Below are 20,047 nucleotides of genomic sequence, written 5' to 3'. Positions count from 1 at the left end.
TTTGTTTGTTTGTTTTGAGATAAGGTCTCACTTGGTTACCCAAGCTTGAGTGCAGTGGTGTGGTCACGGCTCACTGCAGCCCCAGCCTCCTGGGCTCAAGTGATCCTCCCCTCAGCCTCCCAGGTAGCTGAGACTACAGGTGCATGCTACCATGCCTGGCTAATTTTTAAACTTTTTGTAGATGTGGGGGTCTCACACAGTTGCCCAGGGTTGTCTCAAGTGATTACTAGACTCAAGTGATCCTCCCGCCTCAGCCTCCCAAAGTGCTGGGATTATAGGTGTGAGCCACCATGCCTGGACAACTAGATTTTTGTTTCTAATTCTAAGATATATGAGATAGATGTTTTGGATTTTATCAACTATGTAAAAATATTCAAATAAAAACCCTTGATATTCTTTAAGTCATTAATTTCTTTGAGCAAGTGGAATGATTTCTTTTTTTTAAATAAAAACTCATTGATGTGTTATAGCCCAGAAAATATAACGGTTTAGCTCTAGAAAATGATTACAGAATTGGGTTCATGCTAGGGAGATAACTGACTGGATACATTAGTTCGAATTATGCCTTGTTTTTAGTTTTATACTCAGGAAATCACACACTTGTACAACCACCCATAAGCTCACATATTTTATTTATTTGATTATTATTTATTTATTTATATTTTGATACAGAGTCTTGCTCTGTTGCCCAGGCTGGAGTGCAGTGGCATGATCTCGGCTCACTGCAACCTTTACCTCCTGGGTTCAAGAGATTCTCCTGCCTTAGCCTCCCGAGTAGCTGGAACTACAGGCACGGACCACCATACCTGGCTAATTTTTTGTGTTTTTAGTAGAGACAGGGTTTCGCTGTGTTAGCCAGGATGGTCTCAATCTCCTGACCTGGTGATCTGCCCACCTCGGCCTCCCAAAGTGCTGGAATTACAGGCGTGAGCCACCATGCTCAGCCAGATCACATATTTTAGAGATAGCCTTTTCAAGAAATTCTTAATCAGTAAACAGGAGTTTATGAACATCTGTTTTCCTGAATTTTAGAAATATAGATTAGAAATAAGTATTTAAAAAACAACTACAGGGTACTCTATCTTACATCTTTTCTCCCATTTCAAAACTAATGAACACTTATTAAGCCCTTATAGAATATCTCAGAAAAGTATGCTGATTAAGTTTGCTTAAGGAATTAAGTTAATTCACATTATGTTGTAGGCCACCAATCATTTGTCTTGGGTTTTGTTTTGTTTTGAGATGGAGTCTGTCTCTGTCACCCAGGCTGGAGTGCAGTGATGTGATGTCAGCTCACTGCAACCTCCACCTCCCTAGTTCAAGCGATTCTCCTGCCTCCGCCTCCCAAGTACCTGGGATCACAGGCACCTGCCACCATGCCTGGCTAATTTTTGTATTTTTAGTGAAGACAGGGTTTCACCATGTTGGCCTGGCTGGGCTCGAACTCCTGGCCTCAAGTGATCCGCCTGCCTCGGCCTCCCAAATTGCTGGGATGACAGGCATGAGTCACTGCGCCTGTCCACCAATTATTTCTCTTTGGTCTTTTTCTATAGCACTGGTACCTGAAGTAGTACCTAAGCATTAGAATTTCGTATCACTTTCCTTTGGATACTTCCTTTGGGCTCTGTGTTTCCTGAGAATGGACTGAGTGAGGGAGGGATGGTAGAAATGCTACTGCTTTTAGCCTTAGTTTTTCGGACAAAGAGGGGTAAAGACAAAATTAATTTGGAAGCCTGTTGTTGGTAAGACTTAGGAAATAATAAAAGATTTGTTCCCTCTTTGCATATATTCTTTTTTTGTTGATTCTACACAGCAACTGTTTACTTTGGAGTATTTATAGTTTGTATGTTCAGTGGTTTTTCAGGGATTTTTCTTGTTAAGCCAACATGCAAATATAGTGACCTTAACAACTATATCTCATGATGTAAGGCTAAGGTGTCAATGTGGCAGTCTTGGAATTATTTCAACCCGAGCAAAGGAAAAACAAACATTGGTGGGTTCATCCCCTATCCAGATCACAAAGCTTTGGATTCTTTTTGGATTCTCTTCAATGTATTTAACCTTTAAGCATTAGGATAGTAGGCAAAGGAAGTAAGAGAATATGAGAACTGTTTTTTTGGTTTTGTTTGTTTTGTTTTGTTTAGAGACAGGGTCTTGCTCTGTTGCTGGAGTGCAGTGGCGCGATTATAGCTCACTGCAGACTTGAACTCCTGAGCTCAAGTGATCCTCCCGCCTCAGCCTCCCAAGAAACTGGGACTGCAGGTGCATGCCACTACACGTAACTAATTTTTCTATTTTCTTTTGAGATGGGGGTCTCACTGTGTTGCCCAGGCTGGTCTCGAACTACTGGCCTCATGTGATCCTCTTGCCTCGGCCTCTCAAAGTGCTGAGATTACAGGCATGAGCCACCACGCTTTGCCAGTGCCATGATTTTAAATCATGTCCCTCAAGTGTTAGTAAGTAAAGTGGCCTAATTTTAGGTTATGTATCAGCTGTTTCATTGGGATTCCTTTTTTAGGAAAAATAAATTATCTCCAAAAAGAAAGCAAAAACAGCTTTCCTTTGATCTGATTATACATCAGAGTTGTTCCATTGAGGACCTTGAATGCAGGGATTCTTGAATTTATCTGGATGGAAAGGCAAGCATGATGGATTTTGTTAGTCTTCTAATTGAATCCAGTTTTGATAATTATTTCCATTGCTACTTCAGGATTTACAATTGATCATCTTTATAGTCATGAACATAGGAAAACATTGTGAAAATACCCATGGAAAATGAAATAGTTTTTGGTTTTTGTTGAAAGCAGTCACTTAGCTGATTTTGTCTTGCATATTTCCCCACATTTAACTTTACCCAACTTAGCTCCCTTTTTCCAAGTTAGAACTGGAGTCTAGCACATTGGGAAAATGACTTTTATTAAATGCATGACTAGAATTCTTCAAAACCCCAGCTAGACTCTGCAAGGGGCTGCTGCAGGTTGCACACAGGAAGAACTGTGGCTGGTCTGCTTCTCGTCCTGATCCGGGCATAGCCAGGCTGGTACACAGGCATACTGGATAAGTAATTGGTCTTAAATATAACATTGCAAAGAACTAGAACTCAAAAGTGATTCCCTACTGAAAGAACTTCCTCTTTTATTGCTCTGAAATGATCTTTCAATTTGGCCTCATTCTGAAAGTTGCCATTTGAATTGGACTGGGAACAAAAGTTGGAATTTATTGAAAACAACTCATTGCTTAATCTCTGGCAATTTTATTTTATATGTGATCAACAGATGTGTTGCAAGTCGGATTCAAAAGGAAAATAAAAGTTTAAACAGTTAAAATGTCATCAAATACTTTTCCAAACCTGTAGGAAAATAAAATTAAAATCTATTTGAGAAATACTCAGGTGCAACATACATTTTTATTCTGCTTTCTTCTTGTTCACTCCCATTTCTGCCTCCCATTCTCCTTACAAAAGACAGCCAGGTAGTGGAAACAGAACAAGGAATTTGAACTCTGACTTCACTTCCAGACCCGGTTCTGCTACTTACCATGTGAATCCTTCTCAGACTGGTCATTGAGCTTCCTTGAGCATGGTGATAATCATAGCCAGGCATAGTGGCACTCGCTTATAGTCCCAGCTACTCAGGAGGCTGAGGCAGGAGGATTGCTAGAGCCCAGGAGTTTGAGGCCGCAGGGCACTGTGGTCGTGTCTGTGAATAGGCACTGCACTCCAGCCTGGGCAGCAAAGTGTGATCCCCATTAAAATATCATAATAAGAAAGTACTTTGTCCTACCTTCCTCACCAAGGCGATTATTGATTTCAGATGACACGATACCTGTAGAAATTTAGTTTCCCCAATGTGATTCTTCTTATTAAGATTGCATATCCAGGACTAGTCTTTTAATCTTCTAACATTGTTTTTGAGAGTAAGAGTATCAGAAAATTATTTTTCCAATTCTTCTAGTACTACCACTGGGAATTGGGAATGCCAACTCCTTACTGTAAATGAAAATGTATTCCCTAATCTAAGAGGTCTTTTCCAAGTACCAATTCTGACAAGAAATTTAATGGAATGGTAATGCATGTATATTCCTATACAGTGTGATGTGGGGCGTGCTTCAACTTGCTGATAGTCAGTAGAATTTGGAGATTAAAAAAACACACACACAATCAATTCTCGGGCTTTAGATCAAAATCTCAACAGCACTTAGAGCTTGGCAAAGAATTTTGCCTTTGGCCTATGCTGATGCTCCTTATGGTTACTCTTTTCTGAGACTCTAAAATGTTAGATTTGTGTAGGAGCCAACGATTTATAAGAAGGTGCTAGGTCCCTGTCCTACGGAGTTGTGAAGAATTTCTTTCCTTATCTTCCCTTGCCTTTTACCTAAAGACCTATGAATGTGTGTTGGATCTAAGCTCAGGTTTTGGGTTGAGAGGCCTAAAGTTGAGCCCACTTGAATGGTAGCTTACCAATACATGTCTCTGCTGACGTCATAGCTCGTTAACATTCTGTCCATTGTTGTTGATCTCTGAAGCACCCACATTTCACTGCCCCTCCCCCAACATCTTCACAAAGCTTTTATTCCCCCAAAGACGTTTTCAAAATTTCATTTGTAACTGTTGTGCACAGCTGACATGGAGAATTATTCTAGGTGCTGAATTGTTTATCACTAGAATATTTAGACCAACACTAGAAGATCTGCGATCAGTATGGAAACTCAGATAGGCTTTATGGCTGCTTTCCTGAGTGCACTGACTTCTATTTATTTGGGAATATTTAGTATTAAAAAGTTATAGAACAAATATGGATAAAATAATTTGAAGGTTTTGCCATCACAAAACCTTATATCATTTGCACTGAGAATGTAACACTAGCTGGGTGTTATGGTTTGTTTGTTTTTTTTTTAACAACAGAACCAATAAAATGATTAATATGTGTTTTTGCAGGAGTTTATTTTTCATTATAGCTTCAGTATTGGAGGAGAGATTAAATTTCTGAATATGAATCTGATTTTTCAGACTTCCAACTTCCTGTAAGTTTTTATGTGCTGATGCAGAGTTGCTGCTTTCAGGTCATAGCAATTTAGCTTTTCTAGAAGCTATTCTTTTTCTAAGTGACTGGCAGGAATCATTACTCTCTATGGCAAGAAACCAGAAGTTGGCAGGAGCCCTACAATGACTGTCCAATTTTTTTTTTAACTGTTTTGCCAGTTTCCAGATTTTCTTCCCTTGTCTTATAGGGTATCAGGTTCAAAGCGAGTGATACACATGTAGTCACAGACCTGCCCAGGCCAGGTATGAGGGATCAGGCCCTTCCTCAGATAGATTGTCTATTTAGCATTCTGGATAGAAGCCAGAGATCATGGTACGTTCCTAGAATTGCACAACTCAAAGCTACAACCATCAGGCAAGTTTTGTATTTGTTCCTGAAACTCTTACATTGTTACTTTGATTTCTTCTGATTGTTTAGAGGTATGAATCAGACAAGATCGTTTCATAACGATTGACAATAAGCACTGAAAGCCTCAGTGATGACAGTAATATTTCCTACCTCAGCCTCTTGCCAGTATGAATTTTACAACACTGAAAAGGGCTAGGGCTCTAACCTGAAGAGATTTCTGAATTTGCCTCTTTTCTGACAGAATTAATTGAAGTAGAAAGTATTTCAAGTGGGGGCCACTCTGGAACTGAGCTCTACCTTTTTACCTGGAGTGAAACCATCCTAATTTTATCCTCTGCTGGCCAGGGTCAATTTGATAATAACAAGCCCAGAATGAAACACATCAGTTTATCCCTTATCTGCAGTAACAACTAGAAATGCTTTTGCTTGTTTGAACTTTGCCCTCCCTAGAATCTTGATATTTGTTTTGAATTTGGTTTTTGGCAGAATGAGATCCCATGCATGCCAGGCAGGCTCAGGGATGAAGAGTTAGTAGTTTGGGGTTTTGTTTTTTTATTGACTTGCTCTGGGCGGAAGCTTTCACTTTTCAAATGTGTGATTCTTCTATTGCCCTAGCTGTGCTGTCAGTAATGAATGCATCCTCTGTTTTGGAACTGTGCCAGATAAGATGCAAATTTGTCTATTCTACTTCTGTATCAAGTAAGGTTACCTAACTGGGTCTACTACTGTTTGAAGATATTAAAGACTCACAAAATCATGCTATGGTAAATGAAGAGTACTTGTTCTCTAAGTCTGCTGAGGAAAGAAAATGGGCTAGTGTGCTAAAGGAATGGATTTATATTAGCAGCTTATTTTGGAATTTTAAAAATTGAGATATAGTTAATATGCCATAAATTCACCATTTTAAGGTGTACAATTAAGTGGTCTTTAGTGTATTCAGAAGGTTGTGCATCCATCACCACTAACATTTTTTATCACCCTAAAAAGAAACTCTGTATCCATAAGCAGTCACTTCCCAATCCCTTCTCTCCCCATCCCCTGGCCACCACTAATCTGCTTTATGTCTTTATGGATTTGTGTATTCTGGACATTTCATGTAAATGGAATCATACAATATGTGGCCTTTTGTGTCTGGCTTCTTTTACTTCATATAATTTTCTCAAGGTTCATCTGTGTTATAGCATATATCAGTACTTCATTTCTATTTATGGCTGAATAATGTTCCATTGTATGAATATACAGTATTTTACTTATCCATTCATCAGTTGATGGATATTTGGGCCATTTTAGTCTTTTGGCTGCTGTGAATAATGCTGCTATACACATTTATATACATGTTCTTGTATGGACATATGTTTTCAGATCCCTTGAGTATATAACTAGGAGTAGAATTGCTGGGTCATATGGAAATTCTGTCTTTAACTTTTTGAGGATCTGCCAGACTGTTTTCCATAGAAACTGTACCATTTTACATTCCCACTAGCAGTATGAAATGGTTCTAATTTCTCAACATCCTCATCAACACCCATTGTCATTATCAGACATTTTTGATTATAGCCATCCTTGTGGGTATATCAGTTGTGGTTTTCATTTGCATTTACCTGATGGCTAATAACATTGAGTGTCTTTTCATATGCTTATTGGGGATTTACAGGGTTTTATTTGGAAAACGTCTTATCCAGATTCTTTGTCCCTTTTTAAATTGAGTTGGTTTTTGTTTATATGCCCATTGTTTAATTGGATTTTTAAAAATTGTTGAGTTTTAAGATATACATATGTATATAATACCAGACCCCTATCAGATATATGATTTAATTTTGTGGGGAAATATTGTCTCTCCTTTTGTGGGTTGTCTTTTTGCTTTCTTGATAATGTCCTTTGAAGCACAAAAGTTTTAAATTTTGATGAAGTCCAATTTATTTTTTCTTTGGTTGCTTGTGATTTAGGTTTTCCTTTTCTTCTCTTCTCTTCTCTTCTTTTCTTTTTTCTTTTCTTTTCTTTCCTTCTTCTCCCCTCCCTTCCCCTCCCCTTCCCTCCCCTCTCCTCTCTTTGGACAGGGTTTCACTCTATCACCCAGGCTGGAGTGCAATGATAGCTCACTGCAGCCTCTGTGTCCCAGGCTTAAGCAATTCTCCCACCTTAACCAGCTGAGTAGCTGGGATGACAGGTGCACACCACCAAAGTCCAGCTAATTTTTTTTTCTAATTTTAGTGGAGATGGAGTCTCACTATGGTGCCCACTCTGGTCTCGAACTCCTGAGCTCAAGCAATCCTCCCTCCTTGGCCTTCCAAAGTGCAGGTATTATAGGCATGAGCCACCAAGTCTTGCTGATTTAGGTTTCATTGCTAAGAAATTGTTGCCTAATCTAAGGTTATAACATACACCTCTATTTTCTTCTAAAAGTATTATAGTTTTGGCTGTTATGTTTAGGTCTTTGATCCATTTTTAGTTACTTTTTATATATGGTGTGAGGTAAGAGTCTAAATTCATTCTTTTGTATTGGACATCCAGTTGTCCCAGGCACATTTTCCCCTTTGAATTGTCTTGGCAGCCTTGTCAAAAATCAGTTGACCATAGATGTATGGGTTTATTTCTGTACTCTCAATTTTATTCTGTTGGTTTATATGTCTACCCTTATGCCAGTGTTACGCTATCTTGATTACTGTGGTCTGTCATAAGTTTTAAAATCAGGAAATGTGATTCTTCTAACTCTTTTGGGGATGGGGGATTGTTTTGGCTATTCTGGGTTCTTTCCATATGAATTTTAGGATCAGGTTGTCTATTTTCTACAAATAAGTGTGTTGGGATTTTGAAAAGGATTGTATTGAATCTATGGATTGCTTTGAGAAGTATCGTCACCTTAACATATTAAATCTTTTAATCCACGAACACAGAATGTCTTTCCATTTATTTAGGATTTCTTTAATTTCTTTCAACAATACTTTATAGTTTTCAATGTACTAGTCTTGCATATTTGCTAAATATATTTCTAAATATTTTATTCTTTTTGATGCTATTGTAAATGAAATTGTTTTCTTAATTTTATTTTCATTTTTTCATTGTTCATTTATAGAAATACAATTGATTTTGTATATTGATTATATTAGCAATTTTAAAGAACATCTTCTGGTTATAATTTCAAATATATTGGAACCAATATAGAAAGCCACTTGTAGTCTTCGTTAGGATTCTTTTAAAGAGTAGAGTATGTATAGTTAACATTTGTTGAACACTTATTAGGTGTCAGGCATTAAGCTGCTATGTATGTTACAATGAATTATTCTCATTTAATGCTAACTTTTGTCTTCATTTTACAATGAAGAATCCTTGCCCATAGTCCTACGATCAATCAGTGGCAGAGCTGGAACTTGAACCCAGGTCACTCACTCCAAAGGCTGTTTTCTTAACCATTTGACTATACATACTGCCTTTTTGTGAATAATTCATAATAGCTCTATCCTGGAACCTAGACAATAGATTAAGCAACATGGAAATATTCTCCAGGTCTCTACTTCTTGTCTCTTTACCAGGGTTGATCATTTCACTTTTATACAACAATGATTCTGTTCCTCCTTTGGGAAATTTTAATTTCAAAGGATCCTTCAGCAAGACTGTTTGAGCCATTATCGAGCCTGGAGGCAAACATGGTAAACAAAAGGTGTATAAATACTGTATTAGTCCATTTTCACACTGATATAAAGATACTACCTGAGACTGGATAATTTATAAAGGAAAGAGGTTTAACATTGACTTGCAGTTCTGCACGGCTGGGGAGGCCTCAGGAAACTTACAATTATGGCAGAAGGCAAAGAGGAAGCAAGGCACATTTTACATGGTGGCAGGAGAGAGAAGAAGAGAAAGAGCAAGGAAGTGCCACACTTAAACCATCATCTCTCGTGAGAACTCCCTCACTATCATGAGAACAGCATGGGGAAACAGTCCCCATGACCCAGTCACCTCCCACCAGGTCCCTCCCTTGACATGTGGGGATTACAATTCGAGATGAGATTTGGGTGAGGACACAGAGCCAGACCATATCAAATACCAATTGTGATACATATTATGGAAGGAAAGAACAGGGTGCTCAGAGAGTAATATGATGTCCTAATCTGGAAAGAAGGTCGGGGAAGGAAAAGACTCTTGAGCCATGACCTGGCCTGAAGTAATTAGCCTGGTTTAAAGAAGGGGAAGGAGCACTGTAGCAGAAGGAATAGGAGATGTTTATCTCATAGGATTATGGTGAAACTTAAATAAATAGTACACATGAGAATTCCTAACCTAGACCAGGCACAAAGTAAATTCTTTTAAAAAATTATTTTAAAGTTGTTACGGTGAGCATGAATACTTTTGTAATCAGAAAGCCAAATAAACGTTTAAAAGTAGTTGATGCTCTGAGAGAGACTAAACTACCTTGGATTGTGTATTTGCTGAGACAAGAGGGAATCTGGGCTGGTATCCTAGGGAGTGATGATTGGAGTGAATGAAAAAGGATAAGGGTGCAAAAGAACCTGAGAAGGATTGGTCAGAGAGGCATTAGAAGAACCTAGGGAAGATGTTACAAAAGGCGGAGGGAAGAAGGCTTTTGGGGAGAAAGGGTGGTTAATCATGCTATATACCTGTAAGGCTGTCAAATGGGGTAAAGACTGAAAAGAGGCCATGGGGTTTGGCCCTTAGAGGACATTGAGTGATTTTTCAGATTAGTTTCAGTAGAGCAAAGGAGAAAAGGAACAGATTGAGACACTAAGCCTATGAGAAAGTGGAACGTGGGTATATAAACTATGGGCTGTAGGAGTTTGATAAGAAAGGGGAGATAAGAGGGGCTGATTACTTAAAACAGGTGTGTTGCTTAAGGATCTGGGCTGAGAGGAAGTGGCTAGCAGCGAGAGAGCAATTAAAGATACTACAGAGAAGAAATAGCTGATGGGACAGGTGGAAGAAGGAACTGGTGAAGGAAACAGGACCCGATGGGGTCAGGAACACAGGTACAGAGGTATACCTTGGAAAGGAAGAGTGACAGGAAAGCCAAAAATAGTGAAAAGATCAGAACAAGGCCAGGCACAGTGGCTCACACCTGTAATCCCAGCACTTTGGGAGGCCGAGGCGGGCGGATCACCTGAGGTCAGGAGTTCAAGACCAGCATGACCAACATGGAGAAACCCCGTCTCTACTAAAAATACAAAAAAAAAAAAATTAGCTGGGCATGGTGGCACATGCCCATAATCCCAGCTACTCTGCAGGCTGTGGCTGGAGAATCACTTGAACCCTGGAGGCGGAGGTTGTGGTGAGCTGAGACTGCGCCGTTGCACTCCAGCCTGGGCAACAAGAGCGAAATTCTGTCTCAAAAAAAAAAAAAAAAAACAAAAACCACAAAGAAAGAAAGAAAAGATCAGAACATAGTCAGATGGCTACTCCTAGCTGCAAAGGACTTTGGGAAATACAGCCTTTATTCTAGGCAGATATGGGTTCAGCTTAAAAAAAAATCTAGGTTGTTTTACTTAGGAAAAAGAGAATAGATGGATTCTTGGATAGGCAACTCACAGTCTCTGCCATAGATTACCAAACGCATCTAGGGTGGTTGGTGAACCTATATAGGGAATTTAAATTATTTATTAGTTACTGGTAATCTCATTTTAATGACATTTTATTGACGCATTTTATTGACACAAAGTTTAAGTAAGCTTCTGCAATTCATACAATGAGTAGAAAACATAGCAGAAACAAGTCTTTATGCTCCCAAGTCCAGCATTCTTTCACTTGCACTGTTGCCTTTCATGTGATTATATGTGTATAGTATTTGTAGTTAATCTAGTAGGCAATTTTAAGATTTAGAGATTTACTTTCAGATATCCTAATATTCTAAATCTAGGTAGTATTAGTTGCATTATATTAAAGTCTAGAAAGATTAAGAAATCCCTGGGATTTAGATGTAGTCCATTGAAAAGCTTTTCATAATGGATTTAATTTAGTTTTTGTTCAGAAACCCATTTGGCTGTTGAGACACAGTCATTTCTCAGTGTTTTTACAAAGTGTTTGCAAATTTTTCTCACCATAGGACCTGCTATTATATCATAAGGACTGTGAACACTGGTGAAAGCTATTCCTGAACACCATTTATTTTAAAAACAAACCTTTTCCTACTAAAAACACATGTTTCTCTCTCTTAGTGTTATGAAACGTTTCATCTTAGAAAACCCATGATGGAATGAAAGTAGTGTGATGGCAAAAGGCTCTGAACTGAGGGCAGGGAGTGTATATCTCCACAAGTCACTTCTTCTGGCCACAAATTAAATTAAATTAAATAATTATATGTTTAAATGGGTATAAGAATAAATAAATGGGAAAAAATGGTAAGTGCTTTGATGAAGTAAAGTTGAAATAAACAGATAATGTTAAACTCTATTTCAGCCATCAGCTAATTTTCTTCTCCTTTGTTGTCGTAGCTAACTTCTTTGGGGGTTTCCTTCTTTTCTGGACCTGTGTGCCTATGAAGGGAGGGTGAGTGGGCAATGGAATCATTAAGAGCCAGTGAGCAGGTAGACAGAGGATGGCGAAAGGGCCTGGATGAGGCCACTGCAGAATAATCAGGCTGTGACTTGTATTGTTTCTTTTAAGTTTGGATGGTTCAATGACAGCCCTCAAGAGGGTATTTACTTCCTCCTTCCCATGTATTTTGTCTGAATATGTGACATTGATTCCTTGGTATGGCCTCATATTCCTAACATTCAGGCTTGCCATGCACACAGTTATCTGAGTGTGAATGAGGGGAGGATTGGGACAGAGAAGAAAGAGAGACTTGTGAACCTGGCACAAGTACAATTTTATATTTCTCTCACTGATCTTTTAACCATAGACTGTTTAGGTTTAAAGGCCTAGAGAAGTCATTTAATATAGTGTTTTTAAAATTGTGCTTCATGGAACCCAGTGATATGTCAGAACCAAGTAGGTGGGGCTCCTTGTAGTTAGGAACATGTATCTTGATGAAAGTTGTAAAAATCAAATGAAGTCATGTCACTCCTCTACTAAAACTTCTCAGGGCTCCTCTTCACCTATGGCATAAAGTCCAAGATCCACAGCTTAAAATGCAGAGCCTTGCATGATCTGCCCACTCTGTGCCCATGCAGTTTCTCCTGCTCCATTCCTTCTACTCTATTATATATTCCAATAGTACCGCACTCCTGCTCCTTCCGTAAACCTGTCAGGCTATTTATAACTCTCTGCATTTGCACTTGACGTTTCCTCCACAAGAATGCTTTGTTTGTCCAGTATACTTCCTTACTCCCATCTCATTTATCCCCAAACTTAACTAACCCCTCAGCCCTATCTATCACTGTCTTGTGATTCTGCTTTATTTTCTGTATAACACCTATCACAATCTAGAATGATAATGTGTTTGTTTGTGTCCTCCACTTTTCTCACTCTGCACACTCTTTCTTAGCAATTTCATGGGCTCACATGGCATCTGTTAATAACACGTCTTCATCTCCTGCCTAGTTCTCTCTCCTGTGCTTGCGAATAGCACGCTGAAATATGGCCACTGCATAGCTTCACTAGAGTGATGCGCAGGCACCTGAAATTCACAACAGAATGCCTCAAGGTAATTAATCCTACCTTCCAACATGTTCTTCTTTTGAAGTTCTCATCTCAATGAGTTGCCCCATCCACAAAGCTGGGCGTCATCTTTCATTCCTCCCCTCTTCCACAGCCAGTCATTTCTATCTGGCAATGGTTTGTCCTTAAATTCTTTTCCAGTCTTCTTTTCTACATCTCCATTGCAATAACTAATTGCCCTTTTCTTGCTTAACTTGTGTACTGTCTTATTCTAGGTCCTCTAGAACAGTGCTGTCCAATAGAAATATTATGTTATTTTAAATTTTCTAGTAGCTACATTAAAAAAAATAAAAAGAAGCAAGTGAGATGGTGCAGTGGCTCACACCTGTAATCCCAGCACTTTGGGAGGCCAAGGCAGACGAATCACTTGAAGCCGGGAGTTCAAGACCAGCCTGGCCAACATGGCCAAACCCCGTCTCTACTAAAAATACAAAAATTAGCCGGGTGGGGTGGTGCACACCTGTAATCCCTGCTACTTGGGAAGCTGAGACCTGAGAATCACTTGAACCCAGGAGGCAGAGGTTGCAGTGAGCCGAGATTGCGCCACTACACTCCAGGCTGGATGACAGAGTGAGACCTTGTCGCAAAAAAAAAAAAAAAAAAAGAAAAGAAAAGAAAAAAAGAATCAAGTGAAATTAATAATGTATTTTATTTAAACAATATATTCAAAGTATCAATTCAACATGTAATCAACATAAAAAGCGGCGTGTTTAAAATTTTCTTTTAAATACTAGTCTTCAAAATCCAGTGTGTATTTTACACTTACAGCTCATCTTAATTTAGATTAACCACATTTCTACCTCTAAATAGGTAACTGTGGGCAGTGACTACTGCAGTAGGCATTAACAGCTGTAGGATATAGAGCCTGAGGCAAGAATTAAAGTGCTGACATTTTTTTAGTAACTTCCAGCCCAAAGTGGCAAGGGTAAAGGATAAAGGAAAATCAAGGAGGGAAAAGTAGGATATAGCACCTTACCTTGCTGGTCATGGCAAGACACACAGCAGGTTGTTCAGACACGGCTTCACCCTAATTTTTTGTTTCCCACTGACTTCCTCCAACCGCTTGGCAACTGTTCAGAAAGCAGTATGACATTTTATCCAAGTTCACAGGTAGAAGGGTGACTCAGTATATGTTAAAGAGAAAGTTGCTGGAGGTTGAGGGAATCTTAGAGACATAGTAGGTTCACATTCAGTACACTAACTAAGCTTTTTGGTTTTGGTTTTATCTTTCTTCTGTTTAGTTCCCAAACAAGAACAATGTAGCCAGATATTCTTGCTAAATGTAGCTCTTACTGTCATTTCCCTCTTTTAAAACCTCCAGTGACTTCCATTGTTTTCATGATAAAGGCTAATATCATTTCATGAAAATTTTTACTTGATCTGGCCCTGTCTTTTTAACTTCTTACCTCAGTCACCTTCCTCTCATCTTAAATGCTGTGTATATTAGTTATATATTGCTGTGTAACAGATCACCCCAAACGTAGTGACTTAAAACAAGGCCAGGTGCGGTGGCTCACGCTTATAATCCCAACACTTTGGGAGGCCGAGGCGGGCGAATCACGAGGTCAGGAGATCGAGACCATCCTGGCTAACATGGTGAAACCCCATCTCTACTAAAAATACAAAAAATTAGCTGGGCTTGATGGCACATGCCTGTAATCCCAGCTACTCGGGAGGCTGAGGCAGGAGAATCGCTTGAACCCGGGAGGCAGAGGTTGCAGTGAGCCGAGATCACACTGCTGCACTCCAGCCTGGGCGACAGACCGAGACTCTGTCTCAAAAAGACAAAAAAAAAAAAAGAAACAGTAAACATTTATTATCTCACAGTTTCTAGGGATTAGGGATTTGAGAGTAGTTTAGCTGAGTGGTTCTGGCTTGAGGTCGCTGTCTTAGTCTCTTCAGGCTGTTACTAACAAATACTATTAACTGGGTAGCTTATAAACAACAGAAATTTATTTCTCACAGTTCTGGAGGCTGAGAAGTCCAAGATCAAGGTGCCAACAATTTTGGCATCTGGTGAGGGCCATTTACTCATTTATAGGTGGTGCTTTCTAGCAGTGGCCTCACATGACAGAAGGGACAAAGAAGCTTTCTCTGGCCTTTTTTTCTTTTTTTGAGACAAGCTGGCACGATCATGGCTCATTGCAGCCTTGAACCTCCCAAGTTTAAGCAATCCTCCCACCTCAGCCTCCTGAGTAGCTGGGACTATAGGTGCAAACCAACATGCCCTGTTAATTAAAAAAAATTTTTTTTTGTAGAGGCAGGGTCCCACTATGTTGTTCAGGCTGGTCTCTAACTTTGGGGCTCAAGTAATCCTCCCACCTCAACCTCCCAAAGTATTAGGATTATGGGTGTGAACCACCACACCTGGCTCTCTGGCCTCTTTTATAAGGGAACTAATCTCATTCATGAGGGCTCCTCACTCATGACCTAATCACCTCCCCAAAGCCCCCACCTCCTAATTCTGTCCATTGGGGTTAGAATTTCAACATATGAACTTTGGGGGTGGGAAATAAATATTCAGATCATCACAGTCTCTTTTTTCTTTTTTTTTTCCCCTCTCTTTTTTGGTTATATCATCTGTCAGCTCATACCTACAACACAGTCTCTTATAGGATTAAAGTCAAGATGTCAGCCAAGGCTATAGTCATCTGAAGTTATGAATAGGATTGAGAAATTCATTTTTCAAGGTGGCCCATTTGCATGGTTGGCAAGTTGACACTGGCCGTTGGCAGATTTTCCACATTTTCCTATATAGAGGGCTGCTCGAGTGTCCCTACAGCATGGTGGCTGCCATCCTCCAGAGAAAGTGATCTAAGAGAAAGCAAAGCAGAAGCTGCCATGTTTTTTTTTTTTTTTTCCCCTAGACTTGAAAGTCAGACATTGTCATTTTGGGACTGACCTTTGTAACCAATAGGATATTAGTATGAGAAGGAACGACATAAAGATATGAATAACAGAAAACAACCATTGGGTGCCATTTTGGAGGCTGGCTACCACTGTATGATGCATCTGTAAAATTTCTTTTTAGCCCCTCTGGCATGCCCTGACTTGTCTCTGGATATTGCTACATATTGTTCTTTCTTACCACAAAAAACTTCTCCCTTCTGTTTCTCTTCTCCTTGCTTGTCTTTCTAACTTCGTTTTATCCCTCAAGTTCCAATCCAGATATGTCTTTCTGTGAGAAGCATTCTTTTTACCAAGACAGCCCCCACCCTATCACCACCATCAGCACCAATGGCCTACTTATTCTATGCCATTAGAATGCCCTGTCTTTCTCCTTTCGTAGTACTTACTACATTTTATTATAGTTGCCTGTTTCCTGGCCTGACTTCCCCACTAGACTCTTAAGTTCATGAGGGCAAGGACTACATCCTTCTGGTTTATTGTTATATCCTCAGTACCCAGCATAGTACTTGACAACACATCATAGGTTCTCAGTAAATAGTTGCTGGTTGGAAAAATGAAGGAAGGTATAGATGGGTGAGTGGATGGATGGATGAATGACCAAACATCTTGTCTTTTCTACTAGACTCTGAACTCCTAGAGAACTGTGCCCTCATCTTTTTGTTTTTGTATCCCCAGGATATTACATAGTGCCCAAACAGATAATAGGCCCCTATTAAATATCCCTTTCTCCTTTCTTCTCTTTCTCCCAATTCTTCTTAATAGAATGAAGATTTTGAGATGCTCCACATCTCCATCTGTCTGTCATAAGTGGTAAATCTGATTATGTCAAAAATTCACCTTTTGGTTATTTTTATTGTCAAATATTGCAGACATTCCCCTGTAAGTCAACATTGTAATACAATTTCAGATAATTTGTATTTGTAATGAGAGGGTATAACAGCCCTAGCAGTGTTCATTCAGGCTTTAGCAAGTACCTTGACCATGAAAGGTGTTTTGTGAATGATTGGTGAATAAATTCAACATATTGCTAAGTGCTTTTTATTGAGTAACTGTGTTGTGGCTAGTATAGGAAGTGAGAAGTTTTTCGTAGATTTTTTTTTTTTTATTAGACCAAGGAATTACTTACTGGCATAGAAGTTGAATAAGTTCTTTCTGTTTGTGGATTCGAAATTTAAGAGAAAATTGACCTACTATTGTGGTTTCGGTTGTTTCTAAGGCCAGTTCTCTTCTGGCTCTGCTAGCTTTGTGGAAAGGCAGCAAGCAAAAGGGAGACTTGTCGACAATGTTGGCCCTGCCTCCTCCCCTCAGAATATGCAGAACTCAGAGTCAATTTGCAAGAACCTCCAGAATGAAAGCAATAGCCTTAAATATGGCTACATGTTCCTCTTATTCTTTTTATTCCCATTAAAAATCATTGTCTTGGCTGGTCACAGTGGCTCACGCCTGTAATCCCAGCACTTTGGGAAGCTGAGGCGGACGGATCACCTGAGGTCAGGAGTTCAAGACCAGCCTAGCCAACATGGCGAAACCCTGTCTCTACTAAAAAATACAAAAATTAGCCGTGCATGGTGGCACGTGCCTGTAATCCCAGCTACTCGGGAGCCTGAGGCAGGAGAATTGTTTGAACCTGAGAGGTGGAGGTTGCAGTAAGCCAAGATCATGCCACTGCACTCTAGCCTGAGCGATAGAACAAGACTCCATCTCAAAAAAAAAAAAAAAAAAAAAAAAATCATTGTCTTAAGGATGAGCACAATAAATAAAATTTTAAAAATCATTGCCTTATGTTATATTTTTCTTTATTTTTGTGCTTTATAAATTAACTCTATATTTTTTGGTGTTTTGTTTTGTTTTCAGTTTCCCTCTTAGAGGTTCATTAAAAGGGCACGGTCTTTGGAATTAATCAGAACTACATTCAGATTCTGACTGCCATTTCTTTCTTGCTACGTGTTGTTGGACAGGTTACTTTATATCTCTGAAACTTTTTCTTTTTAGTATGGCAAATGAGGATAAAATTAGCTCCTTCATAAGACTGTCATCAGGTTCAGTGGGATAGCTTATGTAAACTGCCTAACAAGGTCTTTGGTATAGTAGATGCTTAGTCAAGATTGGGTAGCACCCCCTTTTCTTAGGCTGTATTCCCCAGCTTCAAAAGGAGTTGCTGTGTCTCTGGTTGTGTGATTGTTGCCCCAGGAATGAGGGACTCACTCATTCTAGCAGAGAGGCAGTTCCCTAAGCCATCTGACAAAACTCCTAGTCTATTCTCTTTCTTGGATCATTTCCCAACTAACCAAGGTAACGCAGTCTGTTTTTCCTGTGATTTTTTTTTCTCTTTTTTTAAAGCATTCCCTTTTCTTCTTTGACTCTGTTTTTCTCTCTTTCTGTCTGATGATGATTGACATTTTTAACCCTCCTTGCTTCCTCTTGCTGGTCTGTGCCATAGAATCTAGACTCTGGGAGGAGGACTCTCCTCTTGGAAGACTTTGCTCCGGAAACTCGGAGCTGGGATTAGCCATTCTGGACTTTGTTTGGTGTCTTGCCAGAAAGTGGTCTATTGCATGATGTGTCTACATTTTTTCCTCCATATGATCCAAAGAGACATCTGTCTGGGAAGAATGTGATGGGCCCCACAAATAGACTGTTTGGGGTATCCAAATCTTGAGTTGTGTGGCCTGTTAAAACAGGTCTGTGTCAAAAGTGATGAATAGTTTTTGTGGATTTTGAGCAAGTTGCCAATCGATCAGCTACTATTTAATGAGAGAGAGGCACTGTAAGAGGAGCAAAAGCCCAGCTGCCTGTTCGGGAGCCACCTGCCTTTTCTCTTTACTTCATTTTCTTGCTAATGAAGGAACCAATTGGTTTAGAGCGATCAATGCTGACCTATTAGGATCAGACATTGTTTTGGCATTGCCAAGGCAATTAAATTCAGCAGGGTAAGGATTAGAGAGAGAATGGCTATAAAAAAAAAAGAAAAAGAAAAACAAGCAAGTTTTTATTCAGAAACAACCACTCTGGTATTTGAGGTATCAAAAAGATTAGTTAAAAGAGAATTAATCATTACAGCATTTTCTTTCTTGGTAAAATAATCAGAAGATTTGTTGACATTAGTTCTTAGATGTAAGAAGATAGGAAGCTCTGCTTCACTGATCTGACTTCAGGTATGACCTTCATTATTGCCTTCTTTCCTATTTAAAGCTGTGACTCATCCAAAAAGCCTTCTCCAAGAGACTGTGTATTGTGTAATGGGTACTGTGACCTATATGTGCTAGATTTTCCAGAGCAGCTCTGATTTAAAATAGTGTGGCCCCTCATCGTTCTATTAACAGATGATGTGATTAGGAAATTGTTAACCAAATTTATAACTTAAGACTTGATAAAGAGGGTAGTATGTAAAACCTTTGAGAGTAAGGTTCATGAGCTAATCATCTTGGCACACATTCCTCACCCAAATTCTGTTCCCCTCAGCCTGATGCCTTCCACTTAGATATTCGGTAAATATTTGAGTAAACTGACTGAATGAATGAATAAGACGTGAAGTCTTTAAAAATGGGTAAGATTTGAAGCTTTGATATTCCAGGATTAGGGAGACAATAAGTATAAGCATATAAAAGCAGGAATGATAGAGTAAATTAGGGAGACCTAAGGTCTTTTCTAGAGTGGAAGGTATGTACTAAAGCAGGAGTTCCCAGACTTTTGGATTTCACAGACCAGTGCAATTTCCAAAAGGAATTTTGCTAAGTAAAGATGTTGACTGTCACTGTTGTTCTATAACACCAAAATGTAGAGTGGATATAATTTTTGCAAAAAAGTACAGTTCTTTAAATTGCTTACGATTGTATTAAAGAAGTGACTAAAGCATCACCATCTACCTCTTTGTAATGAGATCGGAGCCATGTATCAGTTTAAGCAGTGGTGACAATGTAGGTGATACTGTGCATGTTCCTTAGAGTTGTGTAATGTCCTGAATTTGGGGGTACTGTCTAGGCATCCGTGTCTGGTTGATCTTTGATTTCCCATGCTTTTTGTCCTGATTTCACCTATTAATGTTCATTTTTGTTGTTAATGAAGATTTTAGTATCTTGAACATTAGCTGTTATTGTTTCTTTAGAATGCTCTCTGGGGTTTATATTGGATAACTGCTC

General features: G+C 39.2%; 1 protein-coding gene across 13 annotated transcripts in view; it reads left to right on the top strand.

Moving 5' to 3' along the window:
* BTBD9 (BTB domain containing 9) overlaps window positions 1-20,047 on the top strand; it is a 476,623-nt gene that overhangs the window by 238,189 nt on the left and 218,387 nt on the right. For 7 of the 13 annotated variants that reach the window (XM_054686797.2, XM_054686793.2, XM_054686796.2 and 4 more), the window contains exon 7: window positions 7,602-7,688. The exons of the other annotated variants lie outside the window; for them this stretch is intronic. In XM_054686797.2, the coding sequence (XP_054542772.1) occupies window positions 7,602-7,688 (87 nt within the window). The remainder of the gene's footprint in view (window positions 1-7,601; window positions 7,689-20,047) is intronic. 13 annotated transcript variants of the gene reach the window in all.

The sequence above is a fragment of the Pan troglodytes genome, chromosome 5 (genome assembly GCF_028858775.2).
Source record: "Pan troglodytes isolate AG18354 chromosome 5, NHGRI_mPanTro3-v2.0_pri, whole genome shotgun sequence".
NCBI lineage: Eukaryota > Metazoa > Chordata > Mammalia > Primates > Hominidae > Pan > Pan troglodytes.
Note: the sequence above shows the minus strand (reverse complement) of the source record. Positions and strands in the feature narration are given on the sequence as shown.